This window comes from Plectropomus leopardus, chromosome 18, assembly GCF_008729295.1.
Source record: "Plectropomus leopardus isolate mb chromosome 18, YSFRI_Pleo_2.0, whole genome shotgun sequence".
NCBI lineage: Eukaryota > Metazoa > Chordata > Actinopteri > Perciformes > Serranidae > Plectropomus > Plectropomus leopardus.
Genome location: NC_056480.1, coordinates 6,495,899 through 6,520,590, shown reverse-complemented (window position 1 = coordinate 6,520,590; position 24,692 = coordinate 6,495,899). Strand labels below are relative to the sequence as shown.

Here is a 24,692-nt window from a genome sequence, read left to right as displayed (position 1 = left end):
TGGGCACGAAGGGAGTAGCAGAACACCAGTCACAGTGAAAATGAAACTTTACAGTTCATTGCGGTGGGCCTGAAAGTTTACTTTCACTCCATTGATTCGCTCAATTATGTCCCTGCGATTCAAATTTTTTAATCTGCTGCTGGAGAAAAAAAGATCCCATGAAGAGTTCGACTGTGCTGTGTTCATCACAAAACACACAAAAAAGTCCTTTGGTCCTGCCACACATAAACTCTAGTACTGCAATGAGATTATTTCAGCCTGCAGAACAGCTCTACTTTGAGATTTAATCATGCAACCAAAACTCCAACCTGCTTCCATTCTGCCTTCAACCTGCAACCTGTCTTGCAAAATGTTTGTCTTCCTTTCAAACAGCAAGCAAATGTGTGTATGTCTGCGCTCCAGTCTCTCTGCCTGCTTATTCATCCTTCTTTTCAGCAGCTCTGCTTGTTCCTGCCGTCTGTCCCTCCTCTGCCCATCTGTCTTTCCGTCTAATAGTTCACTAGCTGCTCCATGTATACCTCTATCTGCCTTACAAGTGCTGCCTCATAAACTGGGACCAGATTTATCCTTGTGCCAAATGAGAATAACGACGTGGGAATAGATGAGACTGGATAGATGAGATAGCACAGGAGGAAGGACAAATAAAAACAGTGAGGGGGCGAGGCTGCTGTATGTGTGTGGGTGTGTGTGTGCAAGCATGTGCATTGCATTAGATAGAGGCAGTTAAGAACGTGTGAGCTGTCGAGTTAATCTGGAAGACAATAAATATCCATCACATACCTTGGTAACAAGCTCACCTCATGTTGTCTTAGTTTTTATTTTATGTGTGTTTTAAAAAAGGTAACTAATGCTTGTCAGTGAGTGACGGAAGACGTGGTGCTATTTTTGGATTGAAAAAAAAACTGCCCAACTGTGTGTGTGTGTTTATGTTTCGTGTCCCTGTCTCAGCAGGACTCTGAGCCTCCCCTGCTGACTATGACCTTCCCTCCAAGCAGGCGGTCCTGTTTCTCTCATTCCGAACCCCCAACTTTCTCCCTCTATCCCTAAATCCCTCCGTTCTGCCGTCTCCTTGCTCCCTACAGCCATCCATCCTTCCTCCTTCCCTCTATCCTCGCCTCTGTCATCCCTTGATCCACCCGTCCCTCTCTGCGTCTGACTGGATGACGCTTGCAGTCCTTGATCCTGAGCATGGAAAGGGGCTTCATAAATACAACATCCATCACCGCCAGCAGGGCCAGTTAAAACCACATGACATGCACAACATTGATTCGGTGTGTGTGTCTTCTCAGTGCCACGACAACACATACACACATTTATACAGCAGAGCCAAACAAAAGCAAAAATATGAGCACTGAACTGTGCTTATGTACACACATCACTTGAGTGAGTTTCACTGTGTAATGAGAAGGAACTAAGCATCTGTGTTGACTAACAGGTGTGTTTGTGTGTTTCCATCCAAGTATTATACGTGCATTTACACAAAGACACAGTCCACTGCACTAAAGACATTCACATGTCCAGACATAGTGGGGAAACCAAACAGTGGAATGTACAGCTTGTGTGTACACATGTATGTTGTGCATGAGCAGGTCAACCGTTAACTCTTTGTGCATGACTTTCTGTGCACGTGTGTGTGTGTTTGTGTTTGTGTGCATTGCCTGGCAAAAGTGCACATGGGCGGGCATGTGTGAACTCTTGTTTTTCCCGTGTCCGATTTTTCAATCTGTGCAAACAGGGCGATGGTTCACTGCACCGCACAGACTCACTGCTCCGCACTCCGCCCTCTCAGTGTGTCCTGTGTGATGGATGATAGGGAAGGAAAATAACTAATTCAACAGTAGATTTACATTGTTCTGGATGGCGAGCAACACAACACCACAGTGGGAGAGAGAAGAAGGAAGGAGGGAGAGTCAAGCTCTTGCAGTGGTTACATGTTGGTATTTATTTGTGCCGTTTGCATTGCTTTATCAGTAACTGATTAAAAGAAGTGAAAATAATGAACTGCAAACTACGGACTATCACATTACCCATAAAGTAGATGTCCAGGAGGATGATTTGAAGCCTTGAGTTACTGTAGATCCAAATTTGGGCTGAGTTGTAAAAGCAAACGAAAACCACCATGACTGAGTATAAGCATGACTACGCAATGTTTGAAAGAAGACTTACAATCTTCCTTTAAAAAATACATAGTTCAGTTCACAAGCAATATAATAAACTGTTCCTCCTCTAAGTACTGCAGATATTACATTTTTTTGTGATTCTTTAAAGAAGTTAACAGATGTTACACAATTTCCCAAATTGTGCTGTTTCTTATGTTTTCCTGGATCCTCAGTCTGGTGGTTATTTGAGGGAGTGCAGTTTAAATGGGACCTATTGTGCTCATTTTTAGGTTCATACTTGTATTTCAGCCTGTTACCAAGGCCACAAGCAGACAAGGACAGCGTTTTAATCTGTGTGGGCTGTTACAGTATAGACACGGGATAGAGAATGAGCAGTTTTGAGTTTTGTTTTGTTTTCTTTTCTTAAGAGACACTTCTGAAAAGATTTGATCTGCTATTCAGAAGGCCAGTTTTCCTCTTTGTTGCTCAGTGGCATAAGCACATCACAGGAAATTAAACAACATAAAGAAAAGACAGGAAAGCACTGCGAGTTTCATGCTGTTATCTCAATTTCTGTGTGTGTTTGTGTGCACTGTGATAGTCTTAAGAGAACCAGTTTAAGTTTCAAAGTAATCTAAAGGAGACTCGCATTGTGTTAAAAATTGTGGTGACAGTAAGGTACAGAAAAGGGTATTAAGGGAACTATGCATAGTAAATAGTAGGGACACTCAGCTTGCTTTGTTTGGGGGGCACTTGACTGGCCTGGGGCCAGTCACAGTGACTCTATACATGTTTCTAGAATTTTAGGCCATTTTTCAGATTTCAGGATCTTTCTCAGATATAAGGATGTTTCTAGGTTTTTATAACATTTTTTAGGATTTTAGGACATTTTTGGGATTTTAGGATTTAGGGAACTCTGTCAGGGGGTGTGGGGGATCTTCCACTAGCACTTTTTTAATTTAAAAAAATGAACAAGCTCTATTTTGGTGCTATTTTATGCACTCTGGTACCTTATGTATACTAAAAGTAAAAAACAGTTCCCAGTGTGAATCACTATTTTCTACTGTGAAATAAGAAATGGTTGGGGGGGCATCGGCACCCTATCAGGGGCCATATTTGGCCCACAGGACCTAAATTGAGTATCAGTGGTACAGGGTAAAGCAGTGGTTCTCTTGACCTCTGTTGTTAACGTGAATAATTTTACAGAAACCTGAAGGGGTAAAACTAGCCAGCATTTCACATGAAAAAAGCAAAGATTACAGAAAAGGAATTTCAGCAACCCCTGCCCAACTAATGTCCCCAATCTCTCAGTGCACCAGTGGACCAGAGGCTCTGCAGGAAACCTCAATACCACAGCACAGTGGAAATGTCACCCATAACACTCGCCTCAGGATGCCAATCACTTCACATTGCTCCCCACCGTGACTGTGTTTTGTGTGTATATGTGTGTGTGTCTGAGAGTGAGAAAAAGACCAAGGGACATGTCTATGTGTGTAAAGAGAGCATGCGACAATTATTGATATAGTGAACGCATAAAATCCCCCAAATCTCTACCAGAATATAAAATGAGATTTAGCCAAAGTGTATGTCGAGATTTATGTTTTTGTGTTTGCGCTCAGTGATGTGGGAGCGTCTGAGTGCTAATGAGCCTGTCCATCCAAGGGGATTACGGGTTGTCTCGTCAATATGAGGACTACAGGTGTTTGTGTAACTGTGCACACTTATACATCAAAACAATGAATGTGTGTATGTGTCAGTGTCAGAGTGTGTGAGTGTGTGTGTGTGTGTGTGTGTGTGTGTGTGTGTGTGTGTGCTGGCTGGTAAGCAGAAGACAGAAACAGATGGAGTGGGTTATGGACAAATAACGCACGAGCCTGTGAGAGAGTGGGAGTAAGCCCATGTCTGAGCACGCATATGTGGTGTTGTTTGCTTCTGTGCGTGTATGTGGGCGCGCATGTGCCGCACATGAGCGTGTGATTATGCAAATGTACGTGTCCAAGAAATCCCGGAGTACATCTACATGCATATGTGAGGGCGTGTGCATTGGTGTGCGTGCATGTAGGGGGGAGGTTTTGGAGCGCAGAGGCGCAGGTGTCCCTGGAAATGGCATCTATTTTCATCGGGATGTGGATTCTGTGTTTCAGTGTGTACGAGGGAGGGCGCATGATAGGGAGGGTGATGACAAATGACAACAAAATGAGGGAGGCAGGGGGATGGAGAGCCAAGCTGGCACAGGCTGGCATGCCAGCCTCGCTGTGCAGCCGGGGGGAGGGGTGGCCCTCTATCCTCGCGGCAGGCCCCTCAGCCGAGCTGTGAATACAGAGACAACAGCCGGCGCACGCGCAGGCTCGCACGCACGCACGCACGCACGCACGCTCGCACGCACGCACGCACGCACGCACGCACGCACGCACGCACGCACACACACACACACACACACACACACACACACACACAGGCCCATGCGCAGAGTGGCAGCAAACACTGATGGCATAGCAGCCTGTCTCATGCAAACACACATGTATGCCTTTGTACAAATGCACAATAATGGTGTGCAGGTTTGTGACATTCACAGTGTATTTCTAATCAATGACACCTCCTTGATGAAATTACTAGCCTTTACGGTATGTAATGATGAGCAATTTAAGGTCATGACTCATTAGAGTGATATGATATCTTTAATCTTCAGAGTGCCAATCCAAACCATTTTTTTGGCATTCTTAGCAGTCTGGACGGGAAAAAAACACATAATTGTGATTTTTGCTAATTTAATCCAAACCACATTTGGAGGTGGTTCGAAATGTGATTCCAATAGGATTTCTACAGATGTCTGGACACTGTGGCTGCTTACATGGGATGTCTTTGAACACAATAAACAATTATGACATCAAATCCACAGTGACGGAAGTGCTGAGGAGTTCCCTGCTGCCACTAGCAGAGTGCTAAAGAAGACAACATGTGGAACAACTGTCCATGGACAAACAACAAAATAAATATTTAGAGGGCAAAGCGATAGACCTCCATTTCTTATGCTTTTGCATTGGAAGGCTGCATCACCAGCTCTGCTACATAATTTTTGATGCCGATGTCATAAACATAGGAACCCATGCACGTAGGTTAGTGACGTTTGGACATACAAAAGCCATCTGATTACTTGCAAATAACCATGCCACAGATCTGATTTACGAAACCAATCTGTTTTTTCTTGCCTGCAGTCTGAATCTTGAATACCTAAGAAGTCAAGTCAAAGGAGAAAATGCTTTGCCACTTCGAGACTTGTTTAGTTTAAGTGACTGTTGGAGAGTTTCCAGGCATTTTTAAACCTTTTTGGATAAATCACATGTTAATGTCATATGATGGTTGTTCAGCTCATTTGTGAAATGAAAGCCCCTGGGAGTAGTGCCAGTCCGGGAAGTGATTTCAGCAAAATGGTGGCAATCAAAATTGATACCTGGCTAATCAAGAATTAGCCAGGTACCACTTCTGTGAAGTGTTTTTTAAATTATGTACTTATTCCAAAATATGTCAGTTGTGTCTAAACAGAGAGCGAGAGAGAGGAGCACACACAGAAAAACACACAAGTAGACAGACAAAAACTTTGTGATTATGAAAGAGCAGAGGAAGGGAATCACTGACTGTAGCCTTTGAAAAAAATACATTTTGGTTTTGACAGAAATAGTAAAACACCCAAAAGAAGTACTGTTAGGTATCGGTACAAAATTTCGGAAACTAGCAGTATTGGTTCAGAGGTAATGGTACCCAATCTTAACATGTGACCTAATGACTTATGTCACTTCACCATGTGGACTTTTTGAAAAATTTAAATGCCAGCAAATACCTCACCAAGCAGTAGAACTGGATGAGCTGTTTTACATCCTCCAAGACTAATTCTGCAAATCCATTCACCTTTGACTCTGCACTTCTAGATACATTAAAGATATTATTTTTTCATTTCCCTTCTGTGACCACTGTGAGACCTGCATGTTAAAAATAATTACAGCTTTAATGCCATTCCTGTTAAGACTTACTTTTGAATGAGAGCACCTTTGCGTGCACTGCTGCGCTCATCGTCTTTTGACCATTTTGACAGAATAAGTACGTTTCTCTGAGGTTAAGTGGGGTCAGACAGATCTATAGACTGATCCCACATCAATTTTGAAAAGATGGAAAGTTATTACTGGAGGCTGAATGGGGATGGAAAGAGGTGATTGTGTGACAGCAGGGCAATTGCTCAACAATGCCTTCTCACCTACCATATATCATTTTTAACAGAGGGCAGATACAAATGAATATCAGCCAGGTAGCATGCACATGTATGTGTCTGCTTATGTTTCTTGTGTGTAATTCCCAGTCTTTCTACTCTGTTGGGGCTAAAGAAAAATAACTCTCTGTCAGCTTCTAAAATCCGTCTCTACATGACATGGCTGCACGTTTACAATGACACGAAAACAGTGGTAAGCAGTCTTGGGTTCCAGCGTCCCTCTGCTGTGTCACTTCAGGACACAAAGACTTACACATTCTGACATAATCAGACTTGGAATTTATTTTCAGGCTCAGAGGCAGCTTGTCCTCACCCAACCTTTGATGTGTTTCACCCAGGATTCACAATCTGTAGCTTATCTGCAACCGTGGTCCAAAATCACGCTTGTCATCGACCCTCGGAGGCAGCGGTGATGTGATTCGAAACTACATGGGCTTCTCTTTCTACTCATCATTTCCTGTCTTTGTAAACAAATGATTGTGTTTAGGCCTAATTGAGACCATATTAATCTTTACACCTTCTGTGCATATTTTCCCATCAGTTGCTATCTTAATTTTTCATATTAAGATGGATATTGATATTGTCACTGACGGTTGTCAACACTGACCGTGTCTCTTTTTTTATAAGTAAAAGCTGCATTTTCAGTTACATGTTGATGCATTTTCAGATAATCTAACATCTCTAATGGTTATTTAGCTCAAGATGTAGTAGAATCTCCCAGCACGAAAAAGGAACTCTTCAAACCCGGCAGGTTGGAGAGATACTGTCAGGGGAGCACATTTTCACTTTGGGATGCTGCACATTGAAAATGTGTAACATTACCTACATTGTTGATTCTATGAAGCATTGGTCTAAAGAATATGCATTTCCTCACCTCAGACATATAATTTCTCTCTGGACCGCATGTGCCAAATTTCTAATATTTCATTTTTCATGGTGCTGGATATCTCCCTCTATGCTGAAGCCACTCACATCCCCCACGAAATGATGCAATGCTTGCCGTCCACGCTATAACTTAAAGGTCCCATATTGTAAAAAGATCAATTAGAAGACCTGGAAACACTGACCGATCAGATCAGACTGGTTTTTCTTAAGGAGACAGACGCTAAAACAGAGTGTTTCAGACAGAGGCTGATTACAGATACACTATGAGGAAAAGTGATGTGTTTTTTAAGCATTAAAACATGTAAACATGTCCTAGTTGAAACCCCAATTACCAGTATGAAAGTGAAAATGAGTATGATACAGGTCTTTTAAAACTTGAAACTAGGCTAATTTATGGATCTAAAAAGCAGCTCCAAAACTGTCCTTGCAGTTTTCTGGTCTTTCTCAGCCTGGTCAGCCTGTCCGCAGTGTTGATTGGCTCTCACTAACTCATTTTCCCCCAAGTCTCGCTGAACATTACACTTTCAACTTATGTGATGATGCTCCCACATCAGATCAGATCTTTTTTGTCACAGACTTTCCGACAGACACCTTACATGCTGTTCAAAATTTAAATTAATTGTTCAGTGACCCCCATTAGTTATCAAATGGTAAACAGCCAACTTCTTACTGACTGTTACAATCCCTCAGGACCCACCTTCCCAGGCCCATGTGTACTGTTTTCTCTGGATAGAAGAACAATATTGTTAAGTTAAAATAACATGCTTCTTCCACCATCAGTCAGGTAAATGTGTTTTGTGGGAGAAAAAAAATGATGCTGTTAATCTTTCCCTCATTGTTCCATTTTTATTTATATTTTATTGTCCTCTCTGTATATAATTTCCACTTGCTGCTGCAAAACACAATTCCCCAGCAGGGATGTATCCAAATTTCTTAATAAGCTGGGTTACAGTTAAGGTTTCTACCTGCTGATTTAATCAAAAACACCTAAAAAAAAAAAAAAAAAAAAAAAAAAATTTATATTCCGGCAGTGGGTAATATTACAGTCCCCCACATCTACTGTGGTTCATTGTGGCAAAATTGTAGTGGTCCTAGAATCAATATGAAATCCCTAAAAAACAAACAAAACTAAGAAGAAAAGGTAGAACTGGCGTGACAAGGAGGAAAGCTGTCTTAGTGATCTCTTTTTTACATGCCTTAGTAACATCACACCTGTCATATATGTGTATCTAAGTGTTTCTCTTTCAGGATATTTCCCTCCTTAACTGAATGTTGGATTCAGCTCAGTGGTCATGAGTGAGGCCGGGAGAAATGAGGCTGTCATGTCGGTTGAGTTAGCAACATGATTAAGCTGGATGCCAACCTTTTCTAACTTTGATGCATTCATGTCGGCCGTGTTTAATTCATGAGTCTGGTGTTAAAGATTGAAAGTGGTAAGAGGAGGAAGAGAGGAGAGGGAAGGATGGAGGTAACACGGAATAATTCGCCGGTTTGTCCCACCTTGTTAGTGATTCCGCCCGTGGCCAAAATCTTTCCGGTTTCACTTCCTCTTTTCATTTCTGTTCTCTTCTACTTACAATGATTGGCACTTTTTTCTCTCTTTCACATCTTTCCTAGTTTTAGGCTTCCAGCTTCCTCATCTTGACTCTCATTTCTTCCTACTTCCTCCCTCACATTGTCCTCCCTATTTTCATTTACATGACCAATCCTCCCCTTTCTTTTCGCCCATTCCCATCTCTCACAGGCATCTCCCAACACCACCATTGTGTGCGTTTTAAATCATCCTCCGCTTTTACAACTCATATTTTATGCATTCAGCTTTTATGCATAGCAACTAACAAACAACAACCGCAAGAATTCTCCTCTTTTCTGCATCGCCGTGTACTCCTTCCTCCTCACCCTCCCCCCCTTACATTTTCATTTCCTTCCATAATGTCCTCTGCTTTCGTTTCCCCCCCTTTGCTTCCTTCCTTTCTCTCCTTGTCTTATTCTCCCTTGGTAAAGCAAGGCAGAAGAAGGATGAATGCTTGGCCTCCCTCCAGCTCACATTTTCAATAACCAAAGGACATTTTAATGGTCTTTCTGTGAGTGAGCACGCGCATACAGGAGCATGTATGTCTATGAGGGAACGAGTGTGTATTTGTACCCACTTGTTGTATGGCTGGCCGGCTGAATAAATACATCAGATGCTGGGCTCAAAAGAACACATTTGTCTTTCTCTCAGGAGATTGTGAATTATTTAAAATGAAAGCTGGGGGAGAGGGATGACTAACAGGAGTGGGTGACGTGGCTGGAGAGGAGAGGGGTGGAGGGGGGAAGGAGCAGATGGGCAGCAGTGGCACAGAGCCAGGGAGAGCTGGTATGAAGTAAAGGGGTGCAAATAAAAAAAAGTGTGATAAAAGAGAGAAGGGGCATGAAAGAGGAGTCAGAAGCTTGAGAGGGAAAGTGGGGGTGGTAAGTGATAGCTTTGAGAGGCTTTTGTATAAAGGCACAAATCAGTCGGAGGGAAGCAGGGACAGGAAGGTTTAAGAAAATAAAAGTCAAAGAAGAAAATACAAGGCGACGTCTGTCTGAGACAAAGAGAGTTTGGGAGGACATGACAAGAAGTGACAAAAGGCGGAGGGGAGGATGAGTGCGACAGAGGGAGCGACTTTAGAAACATATGATTGGCCACTGGTGCCAAATTTGAGCACACACACAAGTGGACACAAACACACACATCAGATGAATCTCTAAGCTTCTCTGGCAGATTTCAGCCTGTTAACCTGACTCACCCTGCCTCACCCTGTCTCACCCAGCCACATGGTCCCCACATGGGGAAGCAGAGAGGGGCGGAGACAGAGAGAGACGGCAAGTTAGAGCAAATATTGAAAAACTAGACATACCGCCACGCAGTTGTATGCCTCTGTGCACCAATCAAGTTGCACTTACAGTTTATATCCATGTCTGTGAAAACATGGATGCTTCACACACAGAGGATCTATACAATCAGCACCGTTTCAAGGCGAACTCCCAAGGCTCCTGAGCTATGGCCAAAAACATGTTTTATGAGGTCACTGTGACCTTGACCTTTGACTACTAAATTTTAATCTGCTCATTCTTGAGTCCAAGTGAATGATTGTGCCAAACTTAAGGAAACTTCCTCAAGGCCATCTTCAAATTGTGTGTTCACAAAAATGAGATGGATACAAGGTCACAGTGACCTTTGACCTTTAAACACCAATTTCTAATCAGCTCATCATTAAGTCTAAGTATATGTTTGTGTCAAATTTGAAGAAATGTCCTTAAGGTGTTCTTGAGATATCACTTTCACTAGAATGAGACAAATTCAAGGTCACAGTGACCTTGACCTTTGACCACCAAAATATAATTAGCTCATTATTAAGCGAACATTTGTGTCAAATGTGAAGAAATTCCTTCAAGGTGTTCTGGAGAAATTGCGTTCACAGGAATGTGCCAGACGTACTGATGCATGTACTGACAGACGTACTGACAGACGTACTGACAACGGACAGACGGACAGACGGACAACCTGGAAACACAATGCCTCTGGTCTCGGCCATCACGGACGCGGAGGCATAAAAAATACGGGAAAAAATATTGAATCAATTATTATTATAGTGCCTATTTAACCTTTAGTGCCTTGTCTTCACTTAGTGACTATTAATTCTTGATGTATTTGTTTATTTATTGAACTTATATTGCGCATCATGATGAGTTTGCAGTTTTGTTGTATGCTTGTTCATATGATGACAAATAAAGTTCTTCATCTTCCTTATTATGGAAGAAAATCAAATAGAGGGAGAGAAATAAAAAAGGAAAAAAGAGAAAATGAGGAGGTAGAGGATGAGAAAATGAAACTAAGAGAGGTTTTAGAGGAAGTTAAGGAGGACTGCTGAGATCAGTGGGATAGAAATTAAGTGCACACTTCTTTGGCAGTGTAGGGAGTGCACGGGGGGTAAATGGGTGAGAGAAATAAAGAAATGGGGAAAGAGGGAGGAGAAGGAAGGCGTGTAGTAAATTACAGAGGGAAGGAGAGCAATAGGAAGGAATCGCAGGGTGGCGAATGTGCCTGGAGCCGGATTGTGGAGCAGCAAACAACGGAGATAATAAGAGAAGCTGCTGAAGGCGCGCGCTCCACTCAGTAATTACATAGAAAGAGCAGCCTGGCTTAATTAGAACAGGATGGAGCTCATGAGTGCGACAGAAACACACATAAATACACATGAAACATAGCATTTGTGAGGAGAATTATTAAATCATTTCTTTTTCCCCTCGGTCTGTTCGTGCTGGTGGCATTTCATAATGAGATGGGAGAACATGTGTGCGCTCATCACGGCGAGTACATGCACGCGGGGTCAAGATATACGGTAACAACGCTGCGCGTGCACAAGTCTCGCTGACAGAGAGCCGAGGCTTCTTCATCACAGTATATCACTTCTAACTGCTCTGTTTATTTAATTCCCTCTTCTTTTCCTACACCTTTATTACACAAGAGGAAGCTGACTAGGCACATATGCTAATTTTCAATAACACCCTCCTTCACATTTACACTCCTCTTCAAATTCACAATTAGGAGCTGGTCAAGTGCCACCGCAGTCTTCCAGTCCTCCGAGCAACTGGGGATTAAAGTGTTTCTCATTCATTTTAGGCGCCAGGATTTCTTCCTCCCAGTCATTCTTTCTTTTTATAGTTTATTTGTGGTAACTCAATTTAAAGAGACAAAGCCAGGGGAAAAGAATAACAGAATCTGAATGCTGCATGCATTTTCTTGTTAAGGCTTTCTGCAATTGGACATTCATTCAGTTATTATGCACAAAGCAGGAGAATTAAGAATCTCTTAATTCCCACAAATTTACATCCAAGACCTATTTCTTATGCAGCTATGTTTCCTGTGTCTGTTTCTTAATCAAATGGGGCTACAACTGTGTATTTGTGTATGTGTGAAAGTAAAGAAACTAACACATAGCTACACATGAGTTTAAGTATCCCAGCATGCATCGCATTGGACTTGGTGTATTAGTCCCACTTAAGGTTATCCAGTGCGAGACATGGTTAAAATGTAGGTGAATTCATGTAAATGTGACACCCTCCGCATCATACCTTTTGCTGCTAATAAAGCGTGCTGTTCTCTGGTGTTAGTGGTGTAAAAATCACATTACGTCTTTTTGTATATATTTATAAACTGGTAAAAAGCATATACAAATGTTTTAATGTTCAGTGTTAGGTGGGTTCTTTTTACAAACCCTCTGAGATTTTTTCATCCTACCTGTGCATTTTCTTATGTTGTTTTTTCTCCAGCAAGCAAACAGGTATTGCCTGGACTATTTGCTGTATCTTCTCTTAAAGGACTTCTTCACCCACAAAATGATAATCTGTGTATCTACCTCTATATCTATTACCTACCCCATGTTACACTGAATTTTTGAAGAAAACTTCAAAAAATGTTCACATACCTTCATGGGAAAAAAGAATCTAAAAACAGCAAATGTTTTTGATCAATTTTAAGTTATACACACCTGCATGTAACAACAACAAAACAAAAAGTTTCATTTGTCCAGTCATATGCCCACTACTTCCCAGACACATTTTTTTCCTGTAAAACTTTATTATTTGAAACACTTTCTCAAAAACAGTCTCAGGCAGGGACAAGTGGCATCCACTACCACACGCATGCATTTGAACTGTGCTCAATGGAATTCATGAGCAAACGCAGACGACTGCTCATGTGCACTACTCGCATGCATAGGTAAATAGTCCGGCTTTAGTGAAAACGTGTTTAGGAACTAGTGAATACATGAGACTTCAATGACACAACATCAGTTGTGTAAGAGTTTGTAAACTGATGTTTTCATTGTTTTGCTGTTGTTTAACATGGACCTCTTTTCTTCTAATTCATAAAAAATCTGTTTATTGGAAAAAATAAACACTGTTTACTGTTCACTGTGAAGGCATGCAAGAAAAACAAAGTTTTCTTTACAAATGAAATGCAACACAGGATGAGTCACTGATATATTAATTGTCATTTTGCAGGTGAAGTATTCTATTAAATAAACATATCTTTAGCATAAAGAGCAGAAAATTCTAGCGAACATAGATCATGATAACAGATGCTATAATCTGACATAATCCGGTGTTGCCTGTGTCTGCTGTGACTGTTACACTGTGTGTGGTAATAATCCTCCTCTCTACTGCATGACACTATCTGCTCACACCATTATCAGTAGCTACTCACTGGCTATTCAATATTATTGACCTGCAGCGAGACGCTTAGTGCATTTGGTCTCACACACTAACACAATTAGGACCCAGGAGTAAATAAGACGTACTTACAGGGCCTGTATACAAACACAAATTAATTGAACATTACGGTTACGTTATGATTTGCTTGCTTTGCATTCATCATATCATGTTTCACGGCAGTGTGTCATGCATGTCCTCCACAAACACATACAGTCAGCGTGACTATGACACACAAAATCACGCTATCCGTTTATACCACATACACACACAGACTTTTTCTTGTCCAAAAATTAAATCAACCGGGGTGTGTGTGTGTGTGTCTGCTGTGTAGTTGCACGTACCACAGCATGCTACTGAATGTGTGTCCTTACTCTATGTGTGTGTGAGCGCTCCCAGCGCAATTCCTCAGTTTAGTGGAGCATTACGGCTGATCAATAGCTCTGGTGCAGTGGGAGATGTCGGGGTTGGGGCTGCATATTCATGCCATTACGGCTGAACTGAGGAATGAGACAATACAAGGGATGTTATGAGTGTATATATATATATATATATGTGTGTGTGTGTGTGTGTGTGTGTATGGGTAGATTGCTTTTAGGGAATATGACAGGCCCTGTCACCTAGCAGACCACACCGTTACACACTAAACTGTACCAAGGGAAGGTCCACCACCGGATACAGCGTAAGATGTCTCTTTCTCTGTCTCTCTCTCTTGCTAGGTTTCCTGTCTTCATTGGTTCACGTCTGGACTTCACCATTCTGGTCTGCAACACCGTGTCCTGCTCTCCCTTTACTCCTGCTTCTCCTTCAAAAGTTTTTATCCTCCTGTCATTCATAGAAATCACATATTTTTCCTCCCCTCACCTGCGTCTTTCCTGTGTTTCTGGACTTCATTACTACTCCGCTCACAGTGTCTTTTCATCAGATTTTATCGTCCTCAGCTCGGTTTTTATTGTAGACAAAGCATTGTTGGTAATTACAAAAAGCAGGTCAAGCAACACATACTTTGTTTGCACACAGACCAACTGCCAATATCAGTGGGCAGTGCTTATCTCCAACTGTCAAACACTTACTGTGGGTAGAGAAATTCTGCAGCGCAGCCAAAGTTCTGCATGACTTATGATCAGCAGAGTTGATTCCACCAACGTTCCTACTGATACTTTTTCCCACTTCCACACAGATCCTTGTTATCAACTGCTGGTTCCTCTAAAAAGCTGAGAGTTGCTTCTGTCACTCTGTTTCTTCCAAATTGTTTCTCACTTCCTCTTACCCACTTACTGTTTTGTTTTTTTACTTTATTTTGTACTTTGTTTTTTGATAAAGTGCTGTGTTAAACTCATGTTTGATAGCATATGGGTTTAATTAAGGTTACATTTATTTATGTTAAACATACATCTGAAAACTAAATAAATAAAATCCCGAATCTGAAAATGCTATCCACAAAGCCATAGACTGTATCTTTGTAAACAGTCTGTGTACAAAAAACTGTACAAATGCCACAACCTAAGTTAAGTATTGAAAGCACCAAATCACCTGCCCAGTATTAAATAAGTAAAATGTAAAATATGATTGAAATATTATGGGATAATCAAAAAATTAAATAAGGTAACATATATATTTATTAGTTCAACATTTCTAGAAATATGCTTATTTTCTTTTTGGGCAGGTAGTATATTGATGTTATATTGATATTGTGCTATGAGACTAGATATTAGATATCTAGATATTGTCTTGGATTTTGAATACTGTATTATGGTGAGTGTTGTCTTTTAATGTTTTTCCTGATTATTTATCAAAAATCTCATTGTGTAAATTTATTTTGTGAAAGCACCAATAGACAAACCTACAATATCGTCACAATATCAAGGTGTTTGGTCAAAAATGTGTACAGACTGCCCCATTCTAGCGGTCAAGTATCAGATCTGTGCAGAGCACCAGAACAAGAACACCGGCAGTATGATAATAATATCCAAAACATAAAACTCACTCTTGGTGGTTATTGTGACATAAGAAAGACTTTCAAAACAAGCAAAGTCATGCAATGCCACTGCCACTGTATAATGTAAACACACATTTGTTGTTCACTACGTAGCATTACTGTGGAAAATAATAGGATGCATCCAATGGAAATGTCAATAGTGAGTTTACAGAGTCCTTTCAGATTTTGATGCGTCGGGGACGCAGGACACATACTTGGCAACATCATTGTAGTGTGATGGATTTTATGCCTCATTTTCACTGCAGATTCTTCTTTTTTAAATACAATTTTATGTGTGAGGAATGAAGTCTGATTTTTTTTGGTGTATGCTGTGTTTATACATCTGGTCTTACATCTGCCATAGACATTCTTCCACCCCCTTTTTCACTCCATTATCACCTCTGTTCTCTTCCAACACTGACTGGAACTGTATATATTTGCCTCTATACATATTAATCCTCTGTTTGGCTCGATTACCTCACTTTTCTTTTATCTCTATTTCTTTTCTCTCTTTCAATATCTTTTTTTTTTTTTTAATTAATCACTATATCAGCATGAGAACGAAGCAGGATCAATAGTTCAGATGTTCTGTTAGCTCCGTGTCTGTGTTTATGCAGTTTATTGGTATAAATATTTATTGCAATGAGCTCAAAGTGAAGCATGTTATCAAGGTCTCAACTTGGATTAAAAAAACAGCTGTAAGTCAGTACTGTATATCACACCCATAAAAACACACCATTGGCAGAAGAAGTTAATTTCCAAATATAGCAATCAGTTCAAACCATCAGACAGAGCAACAACCCAAGAGTTCAGCACTCCTACTAAATTATCTGCACAGTCTGCTGTCCAGTGACTCCAACTCCCACGTTGCATTGCACAACAATGCAAGATGGTGTGTGAAAGCTAACAGCAACAGTCAGGCGCTCAAAGTGCCGCTGCTGTATGAGCAATGGGTTGTGACAAAAGCTTCCAATACTGTCCCTCTCTGTTTACGTCAGAGAGAAACACCCCACACCACCCACCGGCTTTACACTGACAACGCTCCACGTACAGTAAGTGTGTGTGTGTGTGTGTGTGTCTGAAGGCAGTTCAGGCTACATTCAAATGTTAAAAGAGAGGCTGTGGTGTTAAACTCAATAGGGCACAGCCGTCTGAAGAACATTAGTCACCGTGTTCACACTTACACCACAGCGCTCAGACCACTCAGCCGTACGCTTCACCTACCACGCCTCACATGTCGATAGGTGTGACAACACTCTTTGGACGTACTCATGAAACAAGGTAACATTACGGGTAAATCGAGGCCTCGGCACTGATGTCAATGTCAGCGTTAAACAAAAGCAGAAATGGAATGAAATGGAGTGAGAAAGGCTTTTCTGTACTTCTATTGTCCACTCTGTATCCTTCTCCTTGCCTTAACAGTCGCTAACAGCCCTTTTTTCTTCATTTCGCCTCTCGTTTCCTGCTCACATGCAATTATTTCTACCCCTCTCTTTTTACATGGATCACACCTTTCCTTTCACTTGTTTTCCTTCTGTTATTTTAATATGTTACAAATTTAAGTTACAAAGAGGTGAGCTTCCCTGACCTCTCATTCCTAAAAATTCCCGAAAGGTTTAGTGACGAGGATTTAGGGGAAATATATCATATAATATATTGGCAGAAATGGCATGTAATGTACATAAGTAAGTGTGTTTTCTTTATTATATAATCGCCTGAAAATAAAAATTGTTGTGTTTTTGTTGCCTTAGATTGTCTATAGAGATTGACATGTTGCACCACCACTTTTGTATCTGCCAGCATAGTAGTAGAAATTGCTTTATTCAGTGTTTTTACCAGATTCTATCACTGGGTCTGTTTGTTTTAGAGAGGAAGAGACCTGTAGAAATAATTCAGGTCCCCTTAAACACCTCCTGAATATCTGGATCTGAAGTTTTCGGAGAAAAAAGTTGAGCAAACATTAGCTGGTGTTAGTTGCCCATCTCTGACATGCCAAACAGCATCTGATTTGTAAAGTGAAACTGCTTTATTCAGTGTTTTTTAGGGATGGGAATCATCAGAAGCCCCATGATGCAATATTATTGCGATTTTAAATGTGTTGCGAGAACATATACTGAGATATATTGCAATTGAATACCCTTTTTCAACTGTAAATTATGTCCCTAAAGGAAAATGATATTGGGATACTACGCTGTATCAATTTTTAGCCCACCCCTCGTGTTTTTACCGAATTAAATCAGCTGGTCTTCTGTACAAAAAACACTGAGAGAAGTTTTAGCTGGTTGCAATCTGCAATTCTAAAAGCAAGATGCCAAAAAAATCTTCCACAGGGCTCCTTTAAATAAAGCTGAGCAGTGTTGGAAACGAATCATACTGTGCAGATTTTTGTTTATGATTCGGCAAAGCTTTTGGGGCTTAAAAAATACACAAGAGTTCATTATAAAGCTGGGTATTTTTGCAGTGTTCTCACTTTCTGTTTCACTCTCATACTGAAGAAATTGTTGAAAATTGTTGAAAAACATCATCTTCCCTCCCTCCGTCTCCTACCTTCACATCTGCTTTGCAAACATTTCTTTGCCTTGTTCTTTCATTTTTTTCGTTAGTTCTCCTTTCCTCACACAGTCCCTTTCTTGTTCTTTTTGCTCCCTCTGTGCTTTCTGTTCTCTTTCATCTACCCATGCATCCCTCTATTTGTTTATTTCCTACCTTCACAGCTGCTGTGTCCCTCTTCGTAGCCGGCGCTGCAGCTGCACTTCCCAATGGGCACCAGCCATTCCCCCTCTGCGCTGCAATGCATCCTGGGAGGGCTGTCAGCATCAACCTCAGAGTTGTTGACGCAGGTGCCTCGCACCTCTACCAGCGTGGCAAAGGCTGCTTCAGCCACCGTGTCAGGGAACACTGCCAGGTTCTGGACGGTTGCTAGGCAGCGTTTATAGTACACTCGCACAGCGACCAGGGCCACGCAGGCGCCGACGTCCTGGAAAGCCAAGTGGAAGCCCTTGCGGTTGAGGTGGCCGATCTCGCGCACCTCTGTATTCAGCTTCATCTTCCTCTCGCCCAAGTCGCCCTGCGTGAAGCTCTCATCTGCAGCGATGGTGTCGATCTTGGTGTAGCGGTCTTCTCGGGTCACACCCCCGAGGTCCCTGTCTGACTCGACGTAGAGGAGGTTGAATGTCTCCTTGCACGTGCCCGCCACACCAGGGATGCTGTTGCAGTCACGCAGTGTGAACTGGAGCTCCACGAAAATACGCTGGCCACCTCGGCGCGCCACCCAGCCAGTCTGCAGCCAGTTGTTCTGCTGTGTGGGCTCCATCACGTTGCAGACCTGGTACGTCCGGATAGGCTTGTACTTCTCATCGACACCGCTGATCTCCTCCCACTGTGGAGGGGAAAAAGGAAGAGAGAGAGAAAGATTATAAAGATGAACAAAGGTGGAGGTGGAGATGCAGAATTAGGATGAGAGAAAAGAAGGAGAGAACACAAAATATGCAAAGACAGTTGATGATATTGTTAAAACAACAGAGGAAACTGGATATACCGCCATGCTGTTGTATAGTTTCGTGCATCAGTCAAGTTGCACTTACAGTTTACATCCATGCCTGTGAACACATGGATTCTTCACACGGCTTCCCCCGACAGCACAGAAGATTTATGCAATCAGCACAGTTTCGAAGAGGGCACCCAAAGTACTTTATGAGGTGACCTTGACCTTTGACCACCAAAATCCAATGAGTTCATCCTTGAGGCCACTCGAACATTTGTGCCAAATTTGAAGAAATTCCCCCAAGGTAAAAATATTGTTTTCACAAATGCAAGGTAACTATGGCCTTGATCTTTGACCACCAAATACTAATCAGTTCATCCTGGAATCCACTCAAAAATTTGTGCTAAATTTGAGAATATTCCCTCACGTTGCTCTTAAGATATCAAGTTCCCAAGAATGAGACTGAAGGGGTCACAGTGACCTTCACCTTTGACCTTTGACCACCAAAATCAGTTCATCCTGATTGATGTTTGTGTTAAATTTAAAGAAATTTCCTCAAGGCATTTTTGAGATATCGTTCACAAGAATGTGCCAGACTGACAGATGGACGGACGGACAGATGGACGGACAACACGAAAAAATAATGCCTCCGGCCTCGATTATCAGCAGTGGGGAGGCATAGGATCAGTGGGGAGTTTAGTGATATGAGGGAGTAAAAAGACAGAAAACAAAGTGACGCGAGGTGGGCGGGAGGCAACGCAGATAATGAAAAAGAAAGTCAAAAGTCAGACAAAGACAGAAAACACTCAGTACAGGTTAACAGTCTAATGACATAATCTGCTGAGTGGGTGTGTGGGTGCCTGAAAAAGCATCGGCACTCAGATTCTTTAATAACGTCACAGAGAAAATGACAAACTGCACAACCTCAGTCATTACATCAGCCTTGAGTGGTGTTTCTGAAACCCTGGGTCAGACCTTGCTTTTTCAACCAGTTTCTTTTCATCTCTGCCGCCTTTGTCACTAAAAGTAATGGCATTTGTTAGGCATGTTTGTTAAATATTGCCGCCTACGCTCTGCTGCTTCACTCGAAAGAAATTGTAACATAAAAGGGTTATACAGTAAGATGAATCTAAGATATTAAAAATGAACGGAGGTAAGTGTAAACATGGCATTATAAACAACTTATTTTCATTTAGTCTCAACACTGGCAATGAAATACAGAAATATTTATAGAAACCAATTTCTGTTAACATTATTCCAAAAATGACTGTTATGTCATGAATTCAAAGCACTTTTATGGTAAGCAGATTGCACTTAGGGCATTTTCATTATAAGGACAACTGATTCGTACTGTGCCCGAGAACCACCCCCCTTTACATTAGTAATGTTTTTCTGTCATCATACACAACTTTTTTTTTCTCTACAATGTGTATAAAAATGTCCCACAGATGGACACTGCTGCCCTGGGGACCGTCTTCAGTGGGGAGCAGTGGAACAGCAAAGCAAACCTCTGCTGCGGGCCAGACCAGGAGCAGCCTGCTATTGGCCGCAGAGCTCTCCACCTACAGCTTCTGCTCCAGCTGCAGGTCAAATTCTGCAGTGAAGCCAGATTGGTTCTCATCTGCCGTCTTAGATAGAGGCATCAATTTATATTGAGACTGTTTCATAACTTGTTAAAAACTCCTCGTCAAATAGCAGTCCACTCTCTGTTTTGGTAAAGTTGTTGTTTACACCTGACGCGTACCACACCAGAATACACAAGAACTGTAACTGAGACCAACTTATAAAGTGGGCTCTGGCACAGACTAGCATCCAGTGTACCGCTACAGTACACAGTGTTCACACTCATCGAACAAACAGGACTTTGGGGTCGAGTGCAGCCCTGGGTCCCTGATGTATAAGCCCCCAGTTCACTATTGTAGGTGAGGGTTTGGGGTCTAAAAATATATTAATCATGGAAAAGTTGATTTTGTATAAAATAAAACATAAGGTTAAGTTTGCAAAACAGTTTGATAATCTGAGCACCAAATGAGGATCTTGCACATACACCACACACAACAAACCAAATAGTGACAATAGGACATCTGTGATTGTAATGTGACATAGGTGCAGGTGTTTTTCGATATGAATATGAACTAGAAAGCAGTGATGTGTTTTTTTTTCTTAAACTGTCCAAGTTGCAGCAAGAACTTCACTGGATGATAACAGGTACTGTTGCAAGATGAATATAGAAGAAAAGGTGTGCAGTGGTCCTTTCACCAAGTCACCATCTCTAACGATGCGTCATTCAAACAAACTGTAACTGAACTGAAAAGCAAAGGACACTTCACATCAGACACTAGAGATAAACACCTCTGTAAGTCAGTGTATTGTGTCTTCGGGCATTGTTTTGTCATGAAATGTGCCCCATTTATATTTTACAATGTATATAAATCTTTTTGTATGAAATCAATAAAGTATTATTAAAAGTGTAATGTGATAAACTGCACTACTGCTAAGGTGACTAAATCAAAGTGGATGCAGTGTGTTCTCTCACAGCTCTATTGGGGAACGTAAGCGAGTCTTACAGGTCCATTAATCTTAGATTTAGCTTTGCATGTGGTCCAACAGCCACTTCAAGCTGACAGTGACTCACAATCTACAATAAGCAGTGCACACGTGTACACTGCTGCTTATATAATGGACATTTTGAGTGTGCTGTGCATGGAAAGGCCAAACTCCAGGTGGGAAGTGGGTGACAAATTGCTTATTCTTTAAAAAGGGCTCCTGCCTTTGTCTCGCAGTCATAACTTGGCGCTCAGGTTTTTACAAGCCCAATCGATCGATACAGAGGGGGACCATTTATCTGTGGCAGCATATCTGTGTGGCTGGTTTGGACACCGCAGTATCCTAGCCTGCATAAGCACCATCGATTAATGATAATGATGAGCTGTGGACTGTAGGAGAGAAGAGAAGGCAAGGTGGAAGAGAGAGGAAGTGAACAAAGAGTGGAAACAGCATGAAGAAGGAGGGATGAAAAAGGGGGAGGTGTGGGCCAGCTGTTAAGCAAGCAGCTGTGTTGTTGAGCCGAGCGAGTGAACAAGCATGTGTACAAACAAACATAAAGACAATGAAAAATGCAAGTCAGCACACTTACTCCGTTGGGGGGATAGGACGTCCAGCCCAGCTCTGCCTGAGTCTCTTTAGAATTCAGCAGCACCACTGCAGGAAATAAAGGGGAAAAACAAACAGAAGCACAGAGGTCAGTTTAGGAAGGATTATAGAGCCTGTCTGCATTTATTTTATCTTGTCCGTATAAATAAGTTCGTCAAAAGTGTGCCACGAGTGCATGTCAACAAAACACGTTAAAGGCTACAGAGTAGTCTTAAATTTAACAATGTAAGACAATAACATGACACAATAAATCTGGAATATTGAAAGCGGGCCATTAACACAGAGGCAGGCTTGTCAAAATCTGGTGAGGGTGAACGTATCCTTTGATAAGTGCATTAATACCATCTGTTGAGGACTTAAGCCAGGCAAAGAGTTTTCCATCATCCTCTGGCTTCGGCAGCAAAAACACACCAAAGACCGCACACAAAACAAAGACCGCAGGGCTTTCAAAACAAGCCCAGAGACAAAGAGGAGTGCCCCTCAGTTAGCTTTCAATGGCGCAGCAGAGAGAACACTGTACTTAAAGGTCTGCGCTCCATGTGTTTTCCTTTCAGCACCACGGACAGGGAGCAGCTCTGAGTCTGTGTTCAGCACCATGGACAGCTTCACGAGACACAGTGGTGTGAAGGCAGAAAGAGCTCAGTGCTTTATTTTGGCTTTTAGCATTAGCTGCTCAAATAAAAGACACAGCGAGGTGAAGTTTCCTAAAAGGAGCATCTAAGAGTTAGGTTACTAACTAAACATGTTTTATGTGTGAGTGTTTCTTGTTTATGTTAGAAATATCTCACTAAAATACCAGTCAAAGGACATTACTACATTTACATTCCCTTTATTACTTAGTTTAAGTAAAATTTTGGGCTACTTTATTTAAGTAGTTAGTTGTGTTATGCTACTTATTATTCTACTTTAATATGTTTAGGGGGAAATGTACTTTTTGACTTCTATGCATTCAACTAACAGGTATAGTTAATGGTTAAATTTACCTCTGAAAAATGTATACATCTATATGTTGCTTTATTTTCTTATCTTTGACAATTTAAGCACATTTTGTTTCTGAAGTATCAATACTTTTACTAAGGATACAGAATGTAAAGCAAGGCTGAAACTGATGTGTTTTTCATGTGTAATTAATATGATGTTGGCTTAATCCTTTCGAAGACATGTCTACAGAGACAGAAAACAGTGGGAAAAAAGGTCTCCGTCACAACTTCCCAGAGCCAAAATTTGTTATTGTGTCCAACCAAAACCCAAGATATTCTTCTAACAGAAGTAGAAACAGTTATTGGATAGTTAATCAAAAGTTAAGTGTAAACTATTCTGATAACTGATTAATCATCTCTGTCATTTCTAAGCCAAAAAGAAAACAAATATTCTCTGATTACAGGTTCCTAATATGAAGGAACAGCTTTATCTAAATGCAAGTTACATGTATGACTTTCAAGACTTTTTTAATACCACTGGGCATTAAATGCAAAATCAAAACAAACAAAACTGAAGAAGAAAACTAAAATCATGAACCTACACCAAATACATAAGATTAGGGATAATTTTGCCCTAAAACGTGATTTATCTCACAGAGACGAAGGGAGAACAGAACTACGAAAGAGATTATGTTTTTTTTGTTGGGTTTTCTTGGCAGTTTATGTTTCTCACTCTGCATGTGGGATCCCACTGCCTTGATTCCCATCGTGCCAAGTTTCAAAAGCCTTTTGCATAACATATACGGAGCCTAGGACACATTGTCTTGTGCCAGTTTTATCCATGCTGTGAAATTTTGGTCGAATAGCCAATTTTCATTGAATTTGCACTTACGCATGTCGCCCAGGGTACAACAACAAGTAGTTAACAGACACTCTCACAATCTCGGCTGACAAAAAGTAAGAGTTGTTTGTTGCACCATCTTGATCTAGGTGACAATAATGTGAGAAGCATTCGGTAAATTCTTCAAAAAAAAAAAATTAAAATAGATGTTACTTATTACTTTGATATTTTACAATGCAACATCAGGGGGAAAAATCATAAAATCACACTTCCCATGTCTGAGCATTTTTAAGACTTTTGAAGCTGATTCAAGACATTTTAATACCAGTTAAGGCCTCATTTTCTATATTAAATGAATTTAATCCCTATTAAGACTTTATAAGGATCTGCAGGAACCCTGTTCAATAAGTCATGTTGGGTTCTGAAAAATTATAACAGACATTTTTCATAATTTTGGGACATGAGAAAAACACAAAGATTAAGTGATTAGGAGAGAATATTCATCAAATTAATAAAACAACTTTAGCTGCATCTGAATGTGTCCACCGCTGAAAAATATCAGTGATTACAATAAAAGGCATCACCTAATACTTATGTACCCTGTTCAAACCAAAGTTGACATAGCAGCCAAGAAGACAGAGTTCAGTCCTCATGATGTTTTTGAGCAGTTAGAGTGAGAATAGCCGTTGTTTCAGACTCAGTAGTATGCAGCAGGCGTGCATGAAATCCATCATCAGCACATTTATCTTAATCTATAATGTAATATCAACATCTGTAGCGGCATATGGTGAGCTGCATTACCGCCTCATTTTTAAGGGATTTTGCTGACAT

At 41.1% G+C, this 24,692-nt stretch overlaps 1 protein-coding gene across 1 annotated transcript in view; it reads right to left on the bottom strand.

Annotated features, from left to right (window-relative positions):
- Nucleotides 1-24,692, bottom strand: part of LOC121957491 (ephrin type-A receptor 7) — a 192,229-nt gene that overhangs the window by 126,447 nt on the left and 41,090 nt on the right. Inside the window, exons 2-3 of the mRNA XM_042506084.1 lie at nt 22,084-22,148; nt 18,170-18,842 (exon numbers count right to left, since the gene is read on the bottom strand). Coding sequence (XP_042362018.1) covers nt 18,170-18,842; nt 22,084-22,148 — 738 coding nt within the window. The remainder of the gene's footprint in view (nt 1-18,169; nt 18,843-22,083; nt 22,149-24,692) is intronic.